The 19,917-nt window shown below is 43.7% G+C and overlaps 1 protein-coding gene across 1 annotated transcript in view; it reads right to left on the reverse strand.

The window, feature by feature from the left end:
• Positions 1–19,917, reverse strand: part of fer (fer (fps/fes related) tyrosine kinase) — a 416,238-nt gene that overhangs the window by 116,824 nt on the left and 279,497 nt on the right. The window contains exon 15 of the mRNA XM_041185738.1: positions 18,117–18,211. Within this exon, the coding sequence (XP_041041672.1) occupies positions 18,117–18,211 (95 nt within the window). The remainder of the gene's footprint in view (positions 1–18,116; positions 18,212–19,917) is intronic.

Here is a 19,917-nt window from a genome sequence, read left to right on the forward strand (position 1 = left end):
TAAAACAATAAATTAAAGTTAAATTCTAAATTGCAAGCAAGCAGTAGTAGATTTTATAAAAATTAAAGTTTCATTACTCACCAAACTGCATCAGTTGCACTTAGAACATATGTTTAGTTATGCTCTCCAGATAGGTTGCTAATTTTTCCAATAACTCGCTTAGCCATACAGAACAAGATTCTAAACTAATACTAGCAATTGTACAATTAAATTGACACAGTTGTCTGAACAATTCAACCTTTTCCTGTTATCAGTTAGCTGAATTTAACTGAGACAGCAGCAACAGCAATGCTACAATTGGCTTCACTATCTCTTGGTTAGAGAGGGCAAAAAATCTGCCAAAGTTCCTGCTCCTGGTCACTATTGACTGACCCTACTGCAAGAGCACATTTGTGAATACAGAACAGTTGAGAACAGCCATCGTCAAATTAAAAGATGGAATAGGCTCAAGCGGCTAAAGGCCTACTCCTGTTCCTATAACACTGCAGCTACCACACATCTTCCAAATTTATCTATAATTAGAACTTTGCTGCTGGGTCATTGGGTAAATGGACAATGCAGATCACTGCAAGAGTACTGTGGCCAATTATAATCACCACACTTTAGGGAGGATGTTAAGTCCTCGGAGAGGATGCAGAGGAGATTTACTAGAATGGTACCAGGGATGAGGGACTTCAGTTATGCAGAGAGCTTAAAGAAGCTGGAATAGTTCTCGTTAGAGCAGAAAGGTTAAAGGGATGTTTAATAGAGCTGTTCAAAATTCTGAAGGATTTTGATTGGAAAATCTGTTTCCACGGCAGGAGGGTCGGTTGCCAGAAGAAAGAGATTTAAGGTAATTAGCAAAAGATCCAGAAGGAAAAAGACAAGAATTTTATCATGCAGCAAGTTGTTATGATCTAGAATGCACTGTTTGAAAGGGTGGTGAAAGCAGATTCAGAAGAAACTTTCAAAAGGGAACTGGATATACACTTGAAAAGGTTAAATGCGCAGATTTATGGGGGAAGAGCTGGGGAGTGGGGCTAATTGCATAGCTTTTTCAAAGACTTAAACAAAGGCACAAGACTCACTTTGCTGCATGATTCTATAACACAGGACAGAATTTTACATTTGGCGTGCGGGGGTGGGACCGACATGCCGGAAGGTAAAATGACGCACAATGACATCGGGCTTGTGTCCCGACGTCACCGCGCACCATCGTGATATTTCGGTAGGCAGGCGTGCTAAGAGGACGAAGGTACACCCGCCATTAATTAATGGGCCAGTTAAAACCCTTGAGGCACCAATTGAATTTGATTTTGCGCACCCCATGCGATTTTTCAGGGCATTGCACGGGTGCAACAGGCAGGTGGGTAGGCCACATTTTCAAAAAGCTCATCCACGGGCGGGATAAGAGGAGCTAGTGGACTTGCTAATGCAAGTTGTTAGTACTTTAGATTATAACTTACTGCTATTTGCTTGTGTGAACAGGACAATTACATTTTGCTTCAGAGCCGCTGTTACAGAAATAACAGGCTTCAGTTCAAGACTCCGGAGGAGTTATAACACTTGGGGCCTTCCAGGTATTAGGCAGCCTTCCCCTACCCTGGGAACGGAGATTGTAGTCTCCATTAGAGGCACCTCCTCTGAGGAGGAAGAGTGCGCCAGAAGGTGGAGGAGGCCAGGTGTCCATATTCAGCCTCCAAGTGAGCAACCTGTGGGAGGAGAGGCGCAGGCACAAGGGGCGCAGAACCAACAGGGAGTCCAAGGCGAAAGAGGCCGCAGAAAACGCCACTATTCTGCTGCCAGGGTCTACAGGGGGCAAAGAAGCTACTTCAATATGCCCGAGGTGCAATGCTGAAGGAGGTTCCGCCTCTCAAGGAAGACAGTGACCTCCATCTGTTAGATGATCGGCCCTGAGATCAGCTCCAGTTGTGCGGGTGGACACCCCATGCCAGTGGTGCTGAAGATCACGTGGCCCTCAACTTCTATACAGCTGGCTCTTTCCAGGGGTCGGTGGGTGATCTTTGTGGAGTCTCCCAATCAACTGTCCATAGTTATGTCAAGGTGGTGTCAGACGCTCTGTTCAGGTGTGCATTGACTTTCATTCACTACCTCACAGACGAGGCCAGCCAGGCAGAGCGAGCCAGCGATTGCTGGGTTCCCCTGCATCCAGGGTGCAATCGACTGCACGAGTGGCCATCAAGGCACCAGCGGATGAGCCAGGTGCCTTCGCTAACATGAAGGGATTCCACTCCATGAACGTGCAGACAGTGTGTGACCATAGGAGGCAGATTCTGCAAGTCTGTGCAAGGTACCCAGGCAGCTCCCACGACGCTTACATCCTAAGGCACTCTCAGGTGCCAAGGCTCTTTAGTGCTCCAGTCCGGCTGGATGGATGGCTGCTGGGCAACAAGGGCTATCTCCTGAAGAGGTGGCTCATGGTGCCTCTCCGCCATCCAAGAACTGAGGCCGAGCAGCGATACAACAGGGGTCATGCCTCCACAAGGGCGGTGGTAGAGAGAACCATTGGTCTTCTCAAGATGTGCTTCCGATGCCTGGACCATTCAGGGGGCGCACTGCAAAACCCCAGATCGTGTTTCACTGATAGTGGCTGCATTCTGGGCTCTCCAAAATCTGGCACTGGAAAGGGGGAACACAGTGGAGGAAGAAGATGTTGACGCTGCTGCTCTGGCAGTAGACAATGAGTCCGGTCGTGAGTCCAAGGACGAGCACAGTCAGGAGAACCCTGAGGGGATAGACGTTGACCTGGGCAACCTCCAGGGAGGCAGGGACACCCGGGAGGCTTTGATTCAGCACTCCTTCAGCTAGCCTTCAAAGATGAACCACCACCACATGCCAGGTCTGCAAGCTTCATACTTGATACTTAACAGGAACATTTGCTTACTGAGCAACATGCACTATGTGCCATTTCAGTACAGCTCAATGACAAACAAGTCACTGGTGGCTGTTGCTGATACTACGCCCACCCAAGTCTTCAGATTAAGGAGGGACCGAGGCAAAGGGAAAAGAGGCAGGATGGCTAGTGGACAACTTTTAGGGATACCCATTACTCTCATGCTCATGCCTCTTTGTAAGACCACCAGTGCTGCAGAGGAACATGACAATGAAGTACAACGAAGGCAAGGATCAGAAGTGAACAAACCATTGATAAGAAGATCTGTTTCACCAACCATTGTTTGTAGGTGGTGCAACCTGTTTAATGCTTGACACTGTGGGTCTTTACTGACTGGATTAAAAGTTATCTTGTTCATCTAATAAAACTTTAAAAAAAAACATAACATCATGGATTACCCTTCACCTGCAGAACTAATGAAGCACCCAGAGGCTTGCTGAAAACAAACACATTTATTGATGTGATAAAAACAAAAAAACTGCAGATGCTGGAAATCCAAAACAAAAACAGAATTACCTGGAAAAACTCAGCAGGTCTGGCAGCATCGGCGGAGAAGAAAAGAGTTGACGTTTCGAGTCCTCATGACCCTTCGACCGAACTCGGTCGAAGAGTCATGAGGACTCGAAACGTTAATTCTTTTCTTCTCCGCCGATGCTGCCAGACCTGCTGAGTTTTTCCAGGTAATTCTGTTTTTATTGATGTGATGCCTGGCATACATAAATCAAATTAAATTAAAGGTGTTCTCCATCGCACCTACTTATATAGAACCTAAAAGTGGGGCAAAAAAATAACACCAGTGATAAGCCCATGTTGTGCTGAAGGTGATTTATGTTTGCTTTTATGGGTGCTACGTCTAGGTGCTTCCCCCTCGCTGACACCAGCATTGGAGACACTCTGCTGTCCTGTTGGCCTTGGCGGGCGTCCTTTGGCCCGTGGAGCCAGTGCTGGCACCGCCTGGGAGGGAGTGGCCAGTGGCACAGCAACTCCCCAGTTGCTGCAGCCTCAACGGGTGCCACAGTCACTGGCAGAGGGATGGAGGAGCTGCTGCCCTCATCCGGAACGCCCTGAGAAGAGCTGGCAGAGACGACAAGCAGCTCATGCGTCAATGTCAGGTTGCTTTAGACCTCCCTGCTCACCATTGATGGATGGACACCTAGCTGGGATACTGGGTGGCCAATCCATCTCCCACACTGACAGTGACTATCTGAGGTCATTGCTGATGGGAGGGCTTGCAGGTCCGAGTGCATCCCCAGGAATCCCTGATTAAGATCCTGGAGCAGCCTCTCCATGACAGTCACCACTTTCTCCATGGAGGAGGCATTGCTCTCGGCCATGAGGGTCAAAGCAGTGTTCATGCTCAGCTTGGACTCCTCCACTGCACCGATGTGCACCGCGTTACATTATGGGAGCTGACCCTCGATGCCACCTCCTCCAGGCATTTTTGGTGAGGTGGGGGGGTGCCTCCTCCTTCCATCCCTTGGGACAAGGATCTCCTGGTGTGCTGCCACCTCCTCCAGGAGGACAGTGAGACACTCATCAGAAAGCCTCGGAGCTGCTGACCTGTCCTCCCGCCTGCCCTGTTCTGCTTGGACATTCTGCATCACAATGGTAGTCACTGGCAGCCATCTCATGCTTGCCTGCACCATTTTTGAAGAGGCCGCTGGGTCGCCATTGGACCTGGTGGACATTTGAGCTCCCACCCCCTCATGCTGATGCCGGAGATGCGCATTACATTGGGCGGACCTTAATTGGCCTGCCCATGTAAAATGGCGGTGTGTACACGATCGCGGGCAGCGGTTGGGTTCCCGACTGCCCCTTGCCCGTTCCCGCCGAGCCCACCTGACACAGGAAAAAATCAGGCCACAGTGTTTACCAGGAAGTTCACTCCATTGTACTTAATTAGCTGATTCAGCTGGGGCAGTAAGTGATTACTATCCACTGCTTTAAGTATGTGCATGGATATCAGCTGAGTATTTGGTTCAGTGATATCCACAATTATTTGGTTCAGTGATACCCACAACTTTTCAAAAGTTAGCATGTGAAATATTTATGAGAGATACTGGAGGGCTGTTGCCATTAAATCACAATCCTGAGTGGCGATCTTAATAACTGAAGGAATGTTAGGGAAAATTAGTGGGAAAATGTCCTTAACATCACAGAATAACTGGGAAATAATTATGATATAGAAACATAGAAACCAGAAGCAGGAGTAGGCCATTCATCCCTTCAAGCCTGCTCCGCCATTCAATATGATCTTGGCTGATCCTCTATCGCAACGCCATTTTCCCGCTTTCTCTACATACCCCTTGATGCCCCCAATATCCAAAAAATTATCAATTTTATTCTTGAATATACTCAGTGACCTGGCCTCCACAGGTTTCTATGGGAGAGAAGTCCACAAGCTGACTACTCTCTGAGTGAAGAAATTTTTCCTCATCTCAGTCCTAAATGGCCTGCCCCATATCCTAAGACCGTGGCCCCTGGTTCTCAACTCCGCAACCAGAGGAAACATCCTCCATGCATCTAGTCTGTCTAGCCTTGTTAGAATTTTATACATTTCAATCAGATCCCCTCTCATTCTTCTAAATTCTAGTCAATACAGGCCCAGTTGAACCAATCTCTGCTCATACGACAGTCCTGTCATTCCCGGTATCAGCCTAGTCAACCTTCGCTGCACTCCTTCTATGGCAAATATATCCTTTCTTAGGGAGACCAAAACTGCATGTAATACTCTGGATGTGGTTTCACCACGGCCTTGTATAACTGCAGTAAGACATCCCTTCTTCTGAACTCAAATCCTCTTGCAATGAAGGCCAACATACATACCATTTGCCTTCTTAATTGCTTGCTGCACCTGCCTGTTTACTTTCAATGACTGGTGTACAAGGACACCCAGGCCCCTTTGTACATCCACATTTCCCAATATATTACCATTTAAATAACACGCCGCCTTTGCTTTTTTTACACTGAAGTGTATAACTTCACATTTATACTGCATCTGCCATATGTTTGCCCACACACACAACTTGTCTAAATCGCCCTGAAACCTCCTTGCATCCTCTTCACAACCCCGCCCAATTTTGTGTCATCAGCAAACTTCGAAATATTGCATTTGGTTTCCTCACCCAAGTCATTTATATATATCATGAATAGCTGGGACCCAAGCACTGATCCCTGCGGTACACCACTAGTCACCGCTTTTCATCTGGAAAAAGACCCATTTATTCCCACTCTCTGTATCCGGTCTGCCAAACAATTCTCAATCCATGCCAGTATATTACCCTAATCTCATGTGCTTTAATTTTGCCCACTAGCCTCTTATGTGGGACCTTATCAAAAGCTTTCTTGAAATCCAAATACACCACATCCACTGGTTCTCCCTTATCTATTCTACTAGTTACAGTCTCATAAAACTCCAGTAGATTAGTTAAGCATGATTTCCCTTTCATAAACCCATGCTGACTTTGTCTAATCCCGTTAATGCTTTCCCAGTGTTCCATTACCACATCTTTTACAATAGACTCCAGCATTTTCCCCACTACTGATGTTAGGCTAACTGGTCTGTAATTCTCTGTTTTTTCTCTCCCTCCTTTTTTAAATAGTGGGGTTACACTTGCCACCCTCCAATCTGAAGGAACTGCTCCAGTGTATACAGAATTTTGGAAGATGACCACCAATGCATCCAATATTTCCAGGGCCACTGCCTTTAGGACTTTGGGGTGTAGATTATCAGGCCCTGGGGATTTTTCAGCCTTTAACCCCATTAATTTCTCTAGCACCATTTTTAAACTAATATTGGTTTCCTTCAATTCCTCCGTCTCACTAGACCCTTGGTTCCCCAACATTTCTTGGAAATTATTTGTGTCCTCTTTTGGACGACAGAACAAAAATATGTGTTCAATTCTTCTGCCATTTCCTTGTTCCCCTTTATAACTTACCCCGTTGCTGACTGTAAGGGAACTACATTTGTCTTTGCTAATCTTTTTCTCTTCACATATTTATAGGAGCTTTTACAGTCAGTTTTTATGTTCCCTGCAAGTTTATTCTCTTATTCCATTTTCCCTTTCTTGATCAATCTTTTTGTCCACTTTTGCTGAATTCTAAACTGCTCCCAATCCTGCTTGCTGCTTTTTCTGGCAATTTTATATGTCTGCTCTTTGGATCTAATACTATCCCTAATTTATTTTGTGATCCATCGTTGAGCCTCCTTTCCTGTTTTATTTTTGTGTCAGACAGGAATGAATGATTGTTGTAATTAATGCATATATTCCTTAAATATCAGCCATTGCATATTCACCGCCAACCCTTTCGGTAAGGTTCCCCAATCCATCATTTCCGACTCACGCCTCATAACCTTTATTTAGGTTCAGGACCCTAATCTCGGATTCAACGTCTTCAATCTCCATCTTAATGGACAATTCTACAATTTTATGGTCATGCCTCCCCAAGGGACCCCGCACAACAAGACTGTTAATTAATCCTTTCTCGTTGCACAATACCCAGTCTAGGGTAGCCTGCTCTCTGGTTGGTTCCTCAATGTATTGGTCTAAAAAAATCATCACGGACACACTCCAGGAAATCCTCCTCCACAGATAGTTTGGTTTATCCAATATATATGTAGATTAAAGTCACCCATGATTACAGTTGTACCCTTATTGAATGTGTCTCTTATTTCCTGTTTAATGCCTTCCCTTACATTTCCGTTACTGTTTGGGGCCTATACACAACCCCAGCCAACATTTTCTGCCCCTTGGTGTTTCTTACCTCCACTCAAACAAATTCCACACCATGATTTTCAGAGCCAATATCCTTCCTCACTATTACATTGATTTCTTCCTTTGCTAAAAGTGCTACCCCACCTCCTTTCCCCACTTGTTTGTCCTTCCTAAATATTAAATACTCCTGGATGTTCAATAGAAAAGTAGTAATTTAAATTGTGGATGTTGGATCTCTAAGAAGTTGATACCTTAATCAAGTCCCACACCAGAGTTGGAACACAAAAGTCAAGGCTAACAATTGAGTGCAGCACTCCATTAGTACTGCAATGTCAGAGATGAGATGTTAAACCAAAGCCCCACCTGCCTGCTTGGGTGGGTATAAAAGATTCAATGGCACTATTTCAAAGTAGAGCAGGGGAATTATCCCCAGTGACCTGGCCAATATTTACCCCTCAATCAACATCACAAAAAAAAGATTATCTAGTCATTATCACATTGCTGTTTGTGAGAGTTTGCTGGGCACAAATTAGCTGCCACATTTTCTATGTTACGACAATGATTACGCTTCAAAAAGTACTCTATTGGCTGTAAAGTGCTATGAGATGTCCAGTGGTCATGAAAAGTGCTATATAAATGTAAGTCTTGCTTTTTTTTTAATTACTTACATACTTCGAATCATATATTCAGGAAATGAATGCAGGAGCTGACAGTATAACTCAGGTCTATAAGTTCCTGGTGCACACAGCCAACAATTTCAGAATAGTAGCTGTAGTATAATGAGATGATTTTGCTGGCTCCACAGCATTCACATACATTAGGACACAATGGGCACTCAGTATCATTTATAAATAATACAACTCTACATAGATTAACATGGGTCCTACATAAGCAATATGATAAAAGGGTCCAAAAATTATGAAAAAAACCTAATGGAATAATCGATACCACACGTTTACAACCTACATTATAGAAAACCATCACAGTCTGCAATTAAACTGGAATCAGTTTAATTGTGTGTCCTGAGAGTTAGAGAAAGAACAAGTTCTGATGAAAGCTCAACAACCTGAAACATTAACTCTGTATCTCTCTTGGATATTGCCTGAGCTGCTGAGTTTTAGCAGCATTTTCTGTATTAAATCGAAGATCAACATTCTGGTTTTTCATAGATTCTCCTTGAGAACACAACATGTCTCTAGGTACTGTGACTGAAGTTCAATAGACCTCCTTTTCAAAAATTAGACCATTACAGTGTCTCTATCCAAGGGTCAAAAAACAATAACTGAGAGGCAATGAAAAGAGAGTAGAAATAGCTGCACTTACGAAAGGAATTATTTTACACAAGTGAAATAAAGCAGTACTAGCATTGCACTGTGCCACCAACTTCAATCAGCTGAATCAATGGAAAATTTCTGACACAAATGACAAAATGGAACAAGACAACTTAAAGGAAACTGTGTAAAACCATCACTTTCAATTTTATTGAACAATCTGACACTTTTATTTTAGTGCCTGAATTCAAATCACATTCTTTTGCATTTTTTCTCTTTCAATACAAATGAAGCTGCTGAGCTTGCATTTATATAGGCCCAGATCTTTCATTATCCAAAGTATCGTATCCTGGAGGTACCCTGGGAGATGTGCCGAGGGTCCTTTGAAATTCCCTACACAAGGACAACATGGGAATTGCCTGGGAAGTTTCAACTTCCATTGGGCAATTACCGGAACCCTCTGAACCCTCCCACAACTCTTTCTCCGGTACATCGATGATTACTTCAGTGCTGCTTCATGCTCTCGTTGGGACATGGAAAAATTTATTAATTTTGCTTTCAATCTCCACCCCTCCATCATTTTCACGTGGTCCATCTCTGACACTACCCTTCCCTTCCTTGACCTCTCTGTCTCAATTTCTGGTGATAGACTGTCCACCAATATCCATTACTACCGACTCCCACAGCTATCTCGACTACAGCTCCTCACACCCTGCTTCCTGTAAGGACTCCATCCCATTCTCTCAGTTCCTTCGCCTCCATCGCATCTGTTCTGATGATGCGACCTTCAAAAACAGTTCCTCTGACATGTCCTCCTTCTTCCTTAACCGAGGTTTTCCACCCACGGTCGTTGACAGGGCCCTCAACCGTGTCCGGCCCATCTCCCGCGCATCCGCCCTCACACTTTCTCCTCCCTCCCAGAAACATGATAGGGTCCCCCTTGTCCTCACTTATCACCCCAGCAGCCTCCGCATTCAAAGGATCATCCTCCGCCATTTCCGCCAACTCCAGCATGATGCCACCACCAAACACATCTTCCCTTCACCCCCCCCGTCTGCATTCCGTAGGGATCATTCCCTCCGGGACACCCTGGTCCACTCCTCCATCAGCCCCTACTCCTCAACCCCCACCTACGGCACCACCCCATGCATACGCAAAAGATGCAACACCTGCCCCTTCACTTCCTCTCTCCTCACCGTCCAAGGACCCAAACACTCCTTTCAAGTGAAGCAGCATTTCACTTGCATTTCCCCCAACTTAGTCTCCTGCATTCGTTGCTCCCAATGCGGTCTCCTCTGCACTGGAGAGACCAAACGCAAACTGGGCGACTGCTTTGCAGAACACCTGCAGTCTGTCCGCAAGAATGACCCAAACCTCCCTGTCGCTTGCCATTTTAACACTCCACCCTGCTCTCTTGCTCACATGTCTGTCCATGGTTTGCTGCATTGTTCCAGTGAAGCTCAACACAAACTGGAGGAACAGCACCTCACCTTCCGACTAGGCACTTTACAGCCTTCCGGACTGAATATTGAATTCAACAACTTTAGATCTTGAACTCCCTCCTCCATCCCCACCTCCTTTCTGTTTCTTTCCCCCTCCCTTTTGTTTTTTCCAATAATTTATATAGGTTTTTCTTTTCCCACCTATTTCCATTATTTTTAAATCTATATCTCTTATGCCCTGTTAGTCTTATTTCACCCCACCCCCACTAGAGCTGTACCTTGTGTGTCCTGCCATCCATTCTTAATTAGCACATTCTCTTAGATAATATCACCACCTTCAACACCTCTTTGTTCTTTTGTCTGTGACATCTTTTGCTTATCTGCTCCTATCACTGCTTGCTTGTCCCTACAACCATCCCCCCCCACTTCTCTTCCCACCCCCCCACCTTAAACCAACTTATATTTCACCCGTCTCCTAATTTTACTCAGTTCTGTTGAAGGGTCATGAGGAGTCGAAACGTCAACTTTGCTCTTCTCCGCCGATGCTGCCAGACCTGTTGAGTTTTTCCAGGTAATTCTGGTTTTGTTTTGGATTTCCAGCATCCGCAGTTTTTTGTTTTTATTTTTGTTTTTAACCCTCTAAAACTCTGATTTGAAGTCAGAGACTTTGGGTTGTTCCAACTCTCTTCCCAGAATAGTTACCCAGGAAAGGTTACAATGATTAAAACTAGTTCTAACTCCTGGGTAACTATACAATTAATAACCACCTAACCCCCATGCCACTAGACACCCCTGACTACCCCCAGACGAATCCCGCTGACCATTCGATTACCCCCCCACCCACCAACTAACCCATCCACATACTCCCTAACTAACCCCACCACCTGACTACCCCTGACCACCACCCCACATGCCCCTGACCAGCCAAGTAATCCTCCCACCCACCGATCCCCAACACTGACGAACCCCCACACCACGCCCAAGCCCCCACCTCCTCACCTGACCACCCTGACTACACTTCCTGACCACTTGCCTAATGTCCTCATCTCCAACTACAAACCCAGACTCCCCAGCCACCTAACTTTGCCCCCCACCCCCCCATCTACCACCCATCTCCTGGCTAGCCCCCATCACAGTCCCCTGTCCATCCGACTAGCCCCTGACTACCTGACTAAAGTCCCACCCCCCCCACACACCCCGTGGACCAGACCAATTCCAACACCCGACCAATACTCTCACCCTCCTCCCCTCTCCCGAACCAGCCTTTCCCCTTCACCTTACATACAGCCTGCTTTTTGCCAGTAACCATGTAAAGTTCCTCAACCTCAAGTACCTGTCCAAGTCCCATCTAATTTATGGAGTCGGTTTCCACCGTCTTTTCAGGTAGAATATTCCAGATACTGATAACTTGGTGGAAAAAGATCTCTTCATCTCCATTCTAGATCTTTGCCAATGATTTTGAATCTACGACCTCTGGTTATTGAACTTTGCATCAGAGGGAACTTACGTACAAGGTCCCATAAATGGCTATGTGGTAAATGACCAGAAAATCTGTTGTAATGGTGTTCATTGAGGGACAAATAGGAAGACAACAGTGCTCCCTACACTATCTTTGAATAATGCCATTGATCGTTTACATTCACCTCATAGGAGATGGGACTTTGGGGTTCAATGTTTCATCCAAAAGACGGCACCAATTAAAAAATAAGGGGTATCCCATTCAAGACGGAGATGTGGAGGAATTTCTTCTCTCAGAGGATTATTAGTGTGTGGAATTGTCTTCCACAGAGAGCAGTGGAGGCTGGACCATTGAACATATTCAAGGCAAAGTTAGGCAGATTTTTGGTCTACAAGGGAGTCAAGGGCTCTGAGGGTCCAAGCAAGAAGGCGAAGTTTAGGCCAAATCAGACTAGCCAGGGGCTTATTGAATGGTGGAGCAGGCTCAAGCCGAATGGCCTACTCCTGTTCCTGTTTCTTATGACCTAATGACCTCTAACAATACAGCATTTTCTCAGTTCTGCACTGAAGTACAGGCTAAATTATTGCTGGAAAGGCTTGAATCCCATGACCTTCTGACTGAGAGGGCAGCGTCTGATCATTGACTAAAGCCTGAACTATGACATTTGGACATTAATAGCTAACAAAAAAAATTCGAAGAATCATTCTTTTTGAATTATCTACATAATTAAAATAATGTTACTTGCATTGTTATCACTTTTCTCTCAATTAAAAATTCGACATTTCATAATAGCTTAAAAGCAAAGCTGAACTCTCCAGTCTTTTTCCAAAATCAAAGAAACTTCAGCCAACAACAGGTCACAGCAGGTGGGTGGATTGAACCATAGTGGACTTGATTTGGAAAGACTGGCCAACACAGCAGCAGTACAAATATGAGCGGACTTCAGGTTGCTGAGAATGGGTTTATTTTAAAAATGTATAATGGATCTGTTAGCAGCTTGACAGAGTTTGGAAATTTTATATAAAACTTCAGATATATTTTGCAAAATGCCTTTTTACGTTTGTTAACTCTTTGATTTGATACATCTAGTAAATCTCTCATGGGCACCTGATCAAATACTTTTGGCAATCTGAATAAACCACAGCCACTGTGTTTCCATTACTTATCCTTTCTGTAAAGTTGCTGAATCACGGGCAGAATTTTGCCCTTGGTGGGTGGGCAGGCCCCACAGGCTCGGCGTCGGGCGGACAGCCGACATTTTGAGTGGGCAGGCCAATAAAGGCCTGCCCAGCAGCCTGCCCGACTGGAAGCAGCATGCATTTCCTGTGTTGGTCGGGGGTGGGGGGAGGGATACCCCAACTGTCAAAGTGCACACGCACGCGAAAGAGCGCACTGCTCCCTGAGACTAAGACTGAGAAACATTATTAACATGTCCCCCTTATGTAACAATGTCACACGAGATGGGACATGTTAATAAGAAGCACTGAAACTTTATTAAAGTTTTTAAAGATGAACATGAAACCTCATCACGCCATGAGGTTTCATGTTTTATCAAAAGCCCGCTGGGGCTCCTGGCCTGCCTGCCAGTCTTAAGGTTGGACGGGCAGGGTCTTTAATGATCTTAATTATCCTGTCAATGGCCTCAACTGGCCATTGACAGGTCGGCAGTCGGACAGCTGACTTCGCTGTCCGCCCGCCTTCCTAAAAATTTAAATGCACCGGGATGATGTCGGGGTTCCTCCCGACGTCATCCCGCATCATTTTCCCGTCATCGAGCGGGCCCCGTCCCCAAATCGCCGACGGGAAAATTCTGGCCATGATCTGCCTTATAGAAATTCATGCCAACTTGCCCAATTAGCAATCTTTCACTAAATGCTGAGCAATGCCAGCCCAAGTTATAAAACTCGCAGTTTACCTAAAATTGAAGGTAAACTGACTGGTCTATAATTTCCTGGCTTAACCGGTCTCTCTTTTTCTATATGGCATATCATTTGTGATATAAAAAAAAGTACCTTGAACACATAGAGATCAGACAGTAACTGAATTCTGATGGGTAAACACCCAAACAAATTACAGCAGCCTTGGCCAACCCATGGTCTGTGGGCCAGATTGTGACCCCCGGAGCCATTCTATGTTGCTCTTGGAGCCACATTTACAAAATGCCAGTCAGATAGGTTAATTGAAGCTGAAGGTTCTGCAAGGAGCTGCTCCTCCAATCACAAGCCATTCCTCTCCCACATTTGCTGCTGATAGGCTCAATGGCTCCGGGGGCCACAATCTGGTTGGACCAGCCTGATCTTAAAGTACTGAGATAAGTACTGTACAGTAAAGTCCTCTCTGCCAGTTGTGTTGCATTCCTGAAAATCGCTACTTTAAGTGAATCGATTTTATGGGCAGATTTTTACCTTGTTGGGCAGGCCTGGGAGCGGCTGCAAAACCGATGGCCAGCTGTGATTGGGCCCCAACCGCAATTTCACGCTGGCTGGCTAATTAACAGCCAGGCAGCGTGAATCGCGCGCTGGAGTGCTCAGCACAGCCTGGGGGGGAGGGCGAGCGTGGAGGTCAGCGTATGCACACGGGCGTGCTCATTGAAAGCTCCCTGAAGGCACAGAGCTGCTTCAGGGAGCTGATGATTTTGGACATGAAAGATAAAAAATGGAAAATTAAGGAAAACATATCCCCTCATGTGACTCTGTCACGTGAGCAGGGACATGTTAAAATTGAGTTTTAAAAGTTTTCATTTTTATAAAAATCAATGGTCGAAACCTCATCCTGCTCGTGGATGAGATTTTGCAAAAAATGCAAATGCCGCTTGGCCTATTCGCCTGCCCGCCAACCATAAATGAAAAATTCAATTCAATTTGTTGAATAAAGGCCTTAATAGATCTCATAATTGTTGGCAGGGATGCTACCACCTCTCACGCGTATCGCTGACCGAAATATCTCGTGAGTGCACAAACATGCACTGTTTTTCTCCCGTTCGGGTTAGGTGTACACCCGCCTGATGACGGAAAAATTCTGCCCTATGTGAATCATGGTTTTCCATGAATCAATGTTAAAGCTAGAGTTAGGTTCCGCCAGACATTTCTGACCCAGAAAAAAGCAATGGACGGAATTTAGCCCTTGGCTGGTGGGCGGGGCCCGCTGCCATTTTGAGTGGGTGGGCTAATTAAGGCTATGCGCTTCCTGTTCTGGGGGGGGAAGGGATCGCCAACTGTCAAAGTGCGCTCTTTCACACATGCACGCAAAAGAGCACACTGCTCCCTGAGGAAAAGCCCTGTCTCAGGGAGTTTCGTGAAAGGTAAGTAAAGTCAAAAAATAGAGACATTTTAAGATTATTAACACGTCCTCCTCATGTGACAATGTCACACAAGATGGGACATGTTGATGATAAACTCATAAAATTTATTAAATTTTTACAAAACGGTAATGAAACTTCATCCCACCAGTGGGTGAAGTTTCATTAATAATCTACAGGCTACTGGGGCTCCTGGTCTGCCCGCCAACCTTACGGTTGGCTGGGCAGGGCATTTAACTATCTTAAGGAGTCTATCAACGGCCTTAATTGGCCTTGACAGGTCGGCCGGTGGACAGCTAATTTTGCTGTCTGCCCGCCTTCAAGATTTAAATAGCCCGGGATGACGTCAGGGATTCCTCCCGACGTCATCCTGCGTCATTTTCCCCTTGGCAATCAGGCCCCGCCCCCAAATCGCCAAGGGGAAAATCCTGGCCAATGTACAAGTTGAAATACAGTACTATATTTGTGCTGTAATGTGCATTCCTAGCTGAAATAACCTGCAAAATAAAATAAATCACTAAATATAAAAGAAGTCCTGTAAAAATTAAAATTAGATAACACTCACCAGACTCTCTCTCTCTCTTAGGTAGTCCCTCCGGTTCAGAGGCGACTTGCTTCCACTCCAGCTCAATTGGTTAGAGATATTTTACCTCTTCAGGGATGCTTAGAGGTCATCCCTAAAGCGTTTCAGTGGAGGTGGCTCTGATTTAGAGCCTCGATACTGGGCATGTTGGCTTGGGGGTAAACCTGGCTGTTGCACAATAGGGGGTATCCCAAACACTCTAGCGATACTGACTGCTCATTCTCCAGCCTCAGGACATTTTAAAATATCCAATTTCGTTGCTAGGCTGACGGCTTTTCTTGCTTTCTTTGCCGCAGTAGGCACACTACCAGAACTTACTGGGCGTTTCTCACTCATATTTATAAATGATTTAAAAGTATAACCCGCAGCAAAACTCCACAACTTATTAAACTTTGGCTTTGGATGCCTCTGTTTTTTTTTAAAAAGATCATCATTGCCTCATATACCACACTAGTAACAATGGTGTCAACTTGACAGGACCCAGTGTTGCACAAAGGGAGCCGCTGTGCGATGATGCACGAAACTCAATGACACAAGAAAAGAATTTATACCAGAAATCGGAAATTTATACCTAAAACAAACACCACTTTAGAGTGAATCAATTTAAATCAGGACAACTTAAAATGAGAACTTAATGTATGGTAATATTTTGAAAGAATTTAATAGTATTGCATATTGTATTTCTTTTATGTTTAATGATTTATTTTATCTTGCAATTTATTTCAGCTAGGAATGCACCGTGCTGCACGTGAATGGCACAGTATTTAAACTTGTACATTGATTTTTTTCCCCAAAATGTCTGCAGAAACCTAACTCTAGCTCTGAAATTGATTCCTATGGGAATCTATGATTCATTTAAAGTTGTTTCATTGAAAGTTGCAATTTTCACGAAGGCAACCACAACTTTTAAGTGAGGATTTACTGTATAGGAGAGCCTTCCATTGCCCTCCATTGTGGTAATTTTTTACTTATTCTCCTTAGCCTTTCTAATCTTCATTTTTGTAGCTAGAAACATAAAACAGGAGCTGGAGTAGGTCATTTGGCCCTTCGAGCCTGCTTTGCCATTCAATATGATCACGGCTGACCCTCTATCTCAACGCCATACTCCCACTCTCTCCCCATACCTCTTGACGCTTTCTTCAATATTTTTATACATTTATTCCTACTTTCTTTTTCATCATTTGCCTTGTAAGTTCTAAATGCTTCTCTTATTAGTTTCAAATTTGATCTAATATTACAGTCGATCCATGGAACAAGTGTGCATTTTGAACAGCATTGCACTGTACAGAACAATGCACAAAATGTAACAAAAATACAGAATTAAATGACAGAATAGTCTTACAGAGTGACTCCTCTTTCTAACCTTGAACAATGGCATTGAGAGAAATGCTGAAAAAAGAATTAAACCGCAATACTTTTTTCCACTGGCATTGCATATCTCTACAGCTGAATATAATATTCAGCATTTTTTTGATACTACCACTGTCAATAATAAAAAATGGACATGTTCCAAGTTAAGATTTGACTTATTAAAAAGATAACCAACATTCAATTTTTTGTCAAGTTGCAATTTGAATAGGATGCCATTGATTTCACTATACTTGCATAGTATATATTTTGCGCAACTACTTAAAATGTAATGAGAGTCTTCACAAAAGGCAGAGCATACATCTTAATAAGTAGAAACACTACACATGCAAAGACTGCATTTTTTGCTGCTCAGTTAAAAACAAATTTATTTTCTTGTATTTGATGGCTGGGAGGCATTTTAAATATGTTGCCAGATTAACATTTTACAGCTAAATGTGTATCAACAATGAAGCTGATGCACTTAAGCATATTACCTGGTATGAGCTGCATAGCAATGTAAATGGGTTGCCTTTGGGCCTAATGATTTGCTGATCTTAAGTTTTATCACCTTATTTTATGATCAGTCTCTTTGAATAACTTCCAACAACTCTCAGAATCATGGAATCATAGAATGGTTACAGTTGAAAAACACTGCTGATCTCTCCACAATTTCCACATATGCCTCGACTTTCACAATGGAGGTAAAATGCTCAGTTCTGCCATTCCCTAAATATGAATTACAAGCTTGCCCTTTTCATCTTAGCAGCACCTTCCTAGTTTGATAATCCTCTTACTATTAATGAACCTACACTAAGTATTCACTTAACGTTGACTCACTTAACGTTGTTTCACTTTAACCTCGTTTGCCACATGCTTCATCTTCTGAGGCCTGTCTGCTCAATATATAGTTTACACAACTACTTAAAATGTAATGGGAATTTTCATAGAAGGTAAAGCATACATCTTATTAGAAACACTGCACATTGCAAAGACTATTTGCTTTCTGGTGTTTGATGGCTGGGAAGCATTTTAAATACATTGCTAGCTTAACACTTTAGAGTTAAATACGTATCAACAACCAAACTGATGCAATTAAGCATGTTACCTGGTATGAGTTCCATAACAATGTAAATGGGTTGCCTTTGGGTACAGACACCAATCAGTTTGACAATGTTTGGATGATCGTACTGTTTGAGTATCCTGTTTAAAAGTGAAAGATATTTATTCACAGAAAGCTTGTTAAGGATTTGCATGTTTCATGGTACTCCAATACAAACCTGATACAAACACATACCAGAAATTCCAGTAACAGTGAAGATAGAAATGCAAAAAAAAGTTTAAACCAAAAACAAGAGAAAATTGATTTTTGGAACAATCTGACAATCTTACATAAAAAGCACAAGTTTCACACTTCCATGTTTGAGGTAGTGAACCTCAAGGCTGACACTTTTTAACTTTTATATTCTAGATAGGAATTATTTTGTAGTTCTCAATGAGGTTCTCATATGCATCAAAACAGAATACATCTGCAGCTCACCTATGTGAACATTCCATACATTTCTTGCCCAGTAACATTCAATTTAATGATGGCTTTTAAAAGGTGGCATTGCATTTCAGGATTTTTAACTATTTAAGTATTCAGTTTTGATTTATGCTGCAGTCTTACATTCAAGTGAAATTGAGGCTGCAATGGTTTAAAATCCAGCTTGCAGCCAAAGCTGGAAATGGGAGGTGATGTGTAGTCAAATCAAGAAAACTAGCTGTCTGAATATTACCTGTCCTATGACATAAGAATGTAGAAGCTTCCTTGTGAATCATCCCCAGCTTCAGTGTACTGGAATAACACTGAAAACTGCATGAATTAAATTGAAGGAATAGAAAATGAGATTGTGTCAGAATTGGGGCAATCAGGACTGAGGCTAGCAGTGATCAGTAGCAGCCCATGTACTTAATGTGGACGTTATACAATAAGTATTGTATACTGTGCTCAGTGGCTAACAAATTTTGCAAAGTGGGGCTGAAACAGATGCCAAGTCCTATAACATACACAAATACACACAAATACCAGTTTCAGGCATGGATTGTGGATGCCAGCGCAGGAGTTTTTAGCAATATGGCGGGTGAGGCATTTCTGGGATGAAGACATACGTGCACATGCAGCCCAACATATTGGAAGCTTAGGTGCCCAGCTTCCAGCTGTAAAATTGGCATAGTACCAATGAATTTCTAGGCTAGAGAGTCCACAAGCAAAAGGGAGAAGTGGCAGGCTCAACTGGTAGAACTTGTGGCAAACCTCTAAATATGGAAGGAGCCAGGGGTTGCACTACAAAACTTCCCTAAAAAGGGAGGGGAAACAAAAACATGTTTGAGGTCAAATGTTCTGTTGAGAGAGGGCAGCAAGGCCTAGGCAAATTTCCCTTAGCACAACTGATCAGGCCTGAGAAAGGTTTCCTCTGTTTTAGTAACAGAGCTTACCAAAATATAGTTTCAGTGAGCCAAGTATCACATTGTGTTGTTATTTATTCTTCCCTCCATTAGAAGAAGGGACTATAGTTAATTTGAAGCAAGGTGAGGTTTTCTATGACTGTTTCTTAACTTGATGACTGTAAAATATAGCATCTTGGCAATTTATGCCAGCCGCATCTCACTTAATTGCTGACCACTCTATCTTTCACATGAGAAAGCGTGAGGACGATTATGATATTCAGTCCAGATAGCAAATGGGTCTCAATCCCACACCCAGGACTTCATCTAGATATTGAATAATGAAAGCAAACTTCTGATGGTAAGTATGTGGATTCCCATTATGGGAAAGATGCTTCACCTGAGAGAACATCTGTGGCAGATATGAAATTTGTAACCGGTATTACTATTTATTGTTATGCTTCTTACAGCAGTTACCCAGT

This window comes from Carcharodon carcharias, chromosome 4, assembly GCF_017639515.1.
Source record: "Carcharodon carcharias isolate sCarCar2 chromosome 4, sCarCar2.pri, whole genome shotgun sequence".
NCBI classification, from domain to species: Eukaryota; Metazoa; Chordata; class Chondrichthyes; order Lamniformes; family Lamnidae; genus Carcharodon; species Carcharodon carcharias.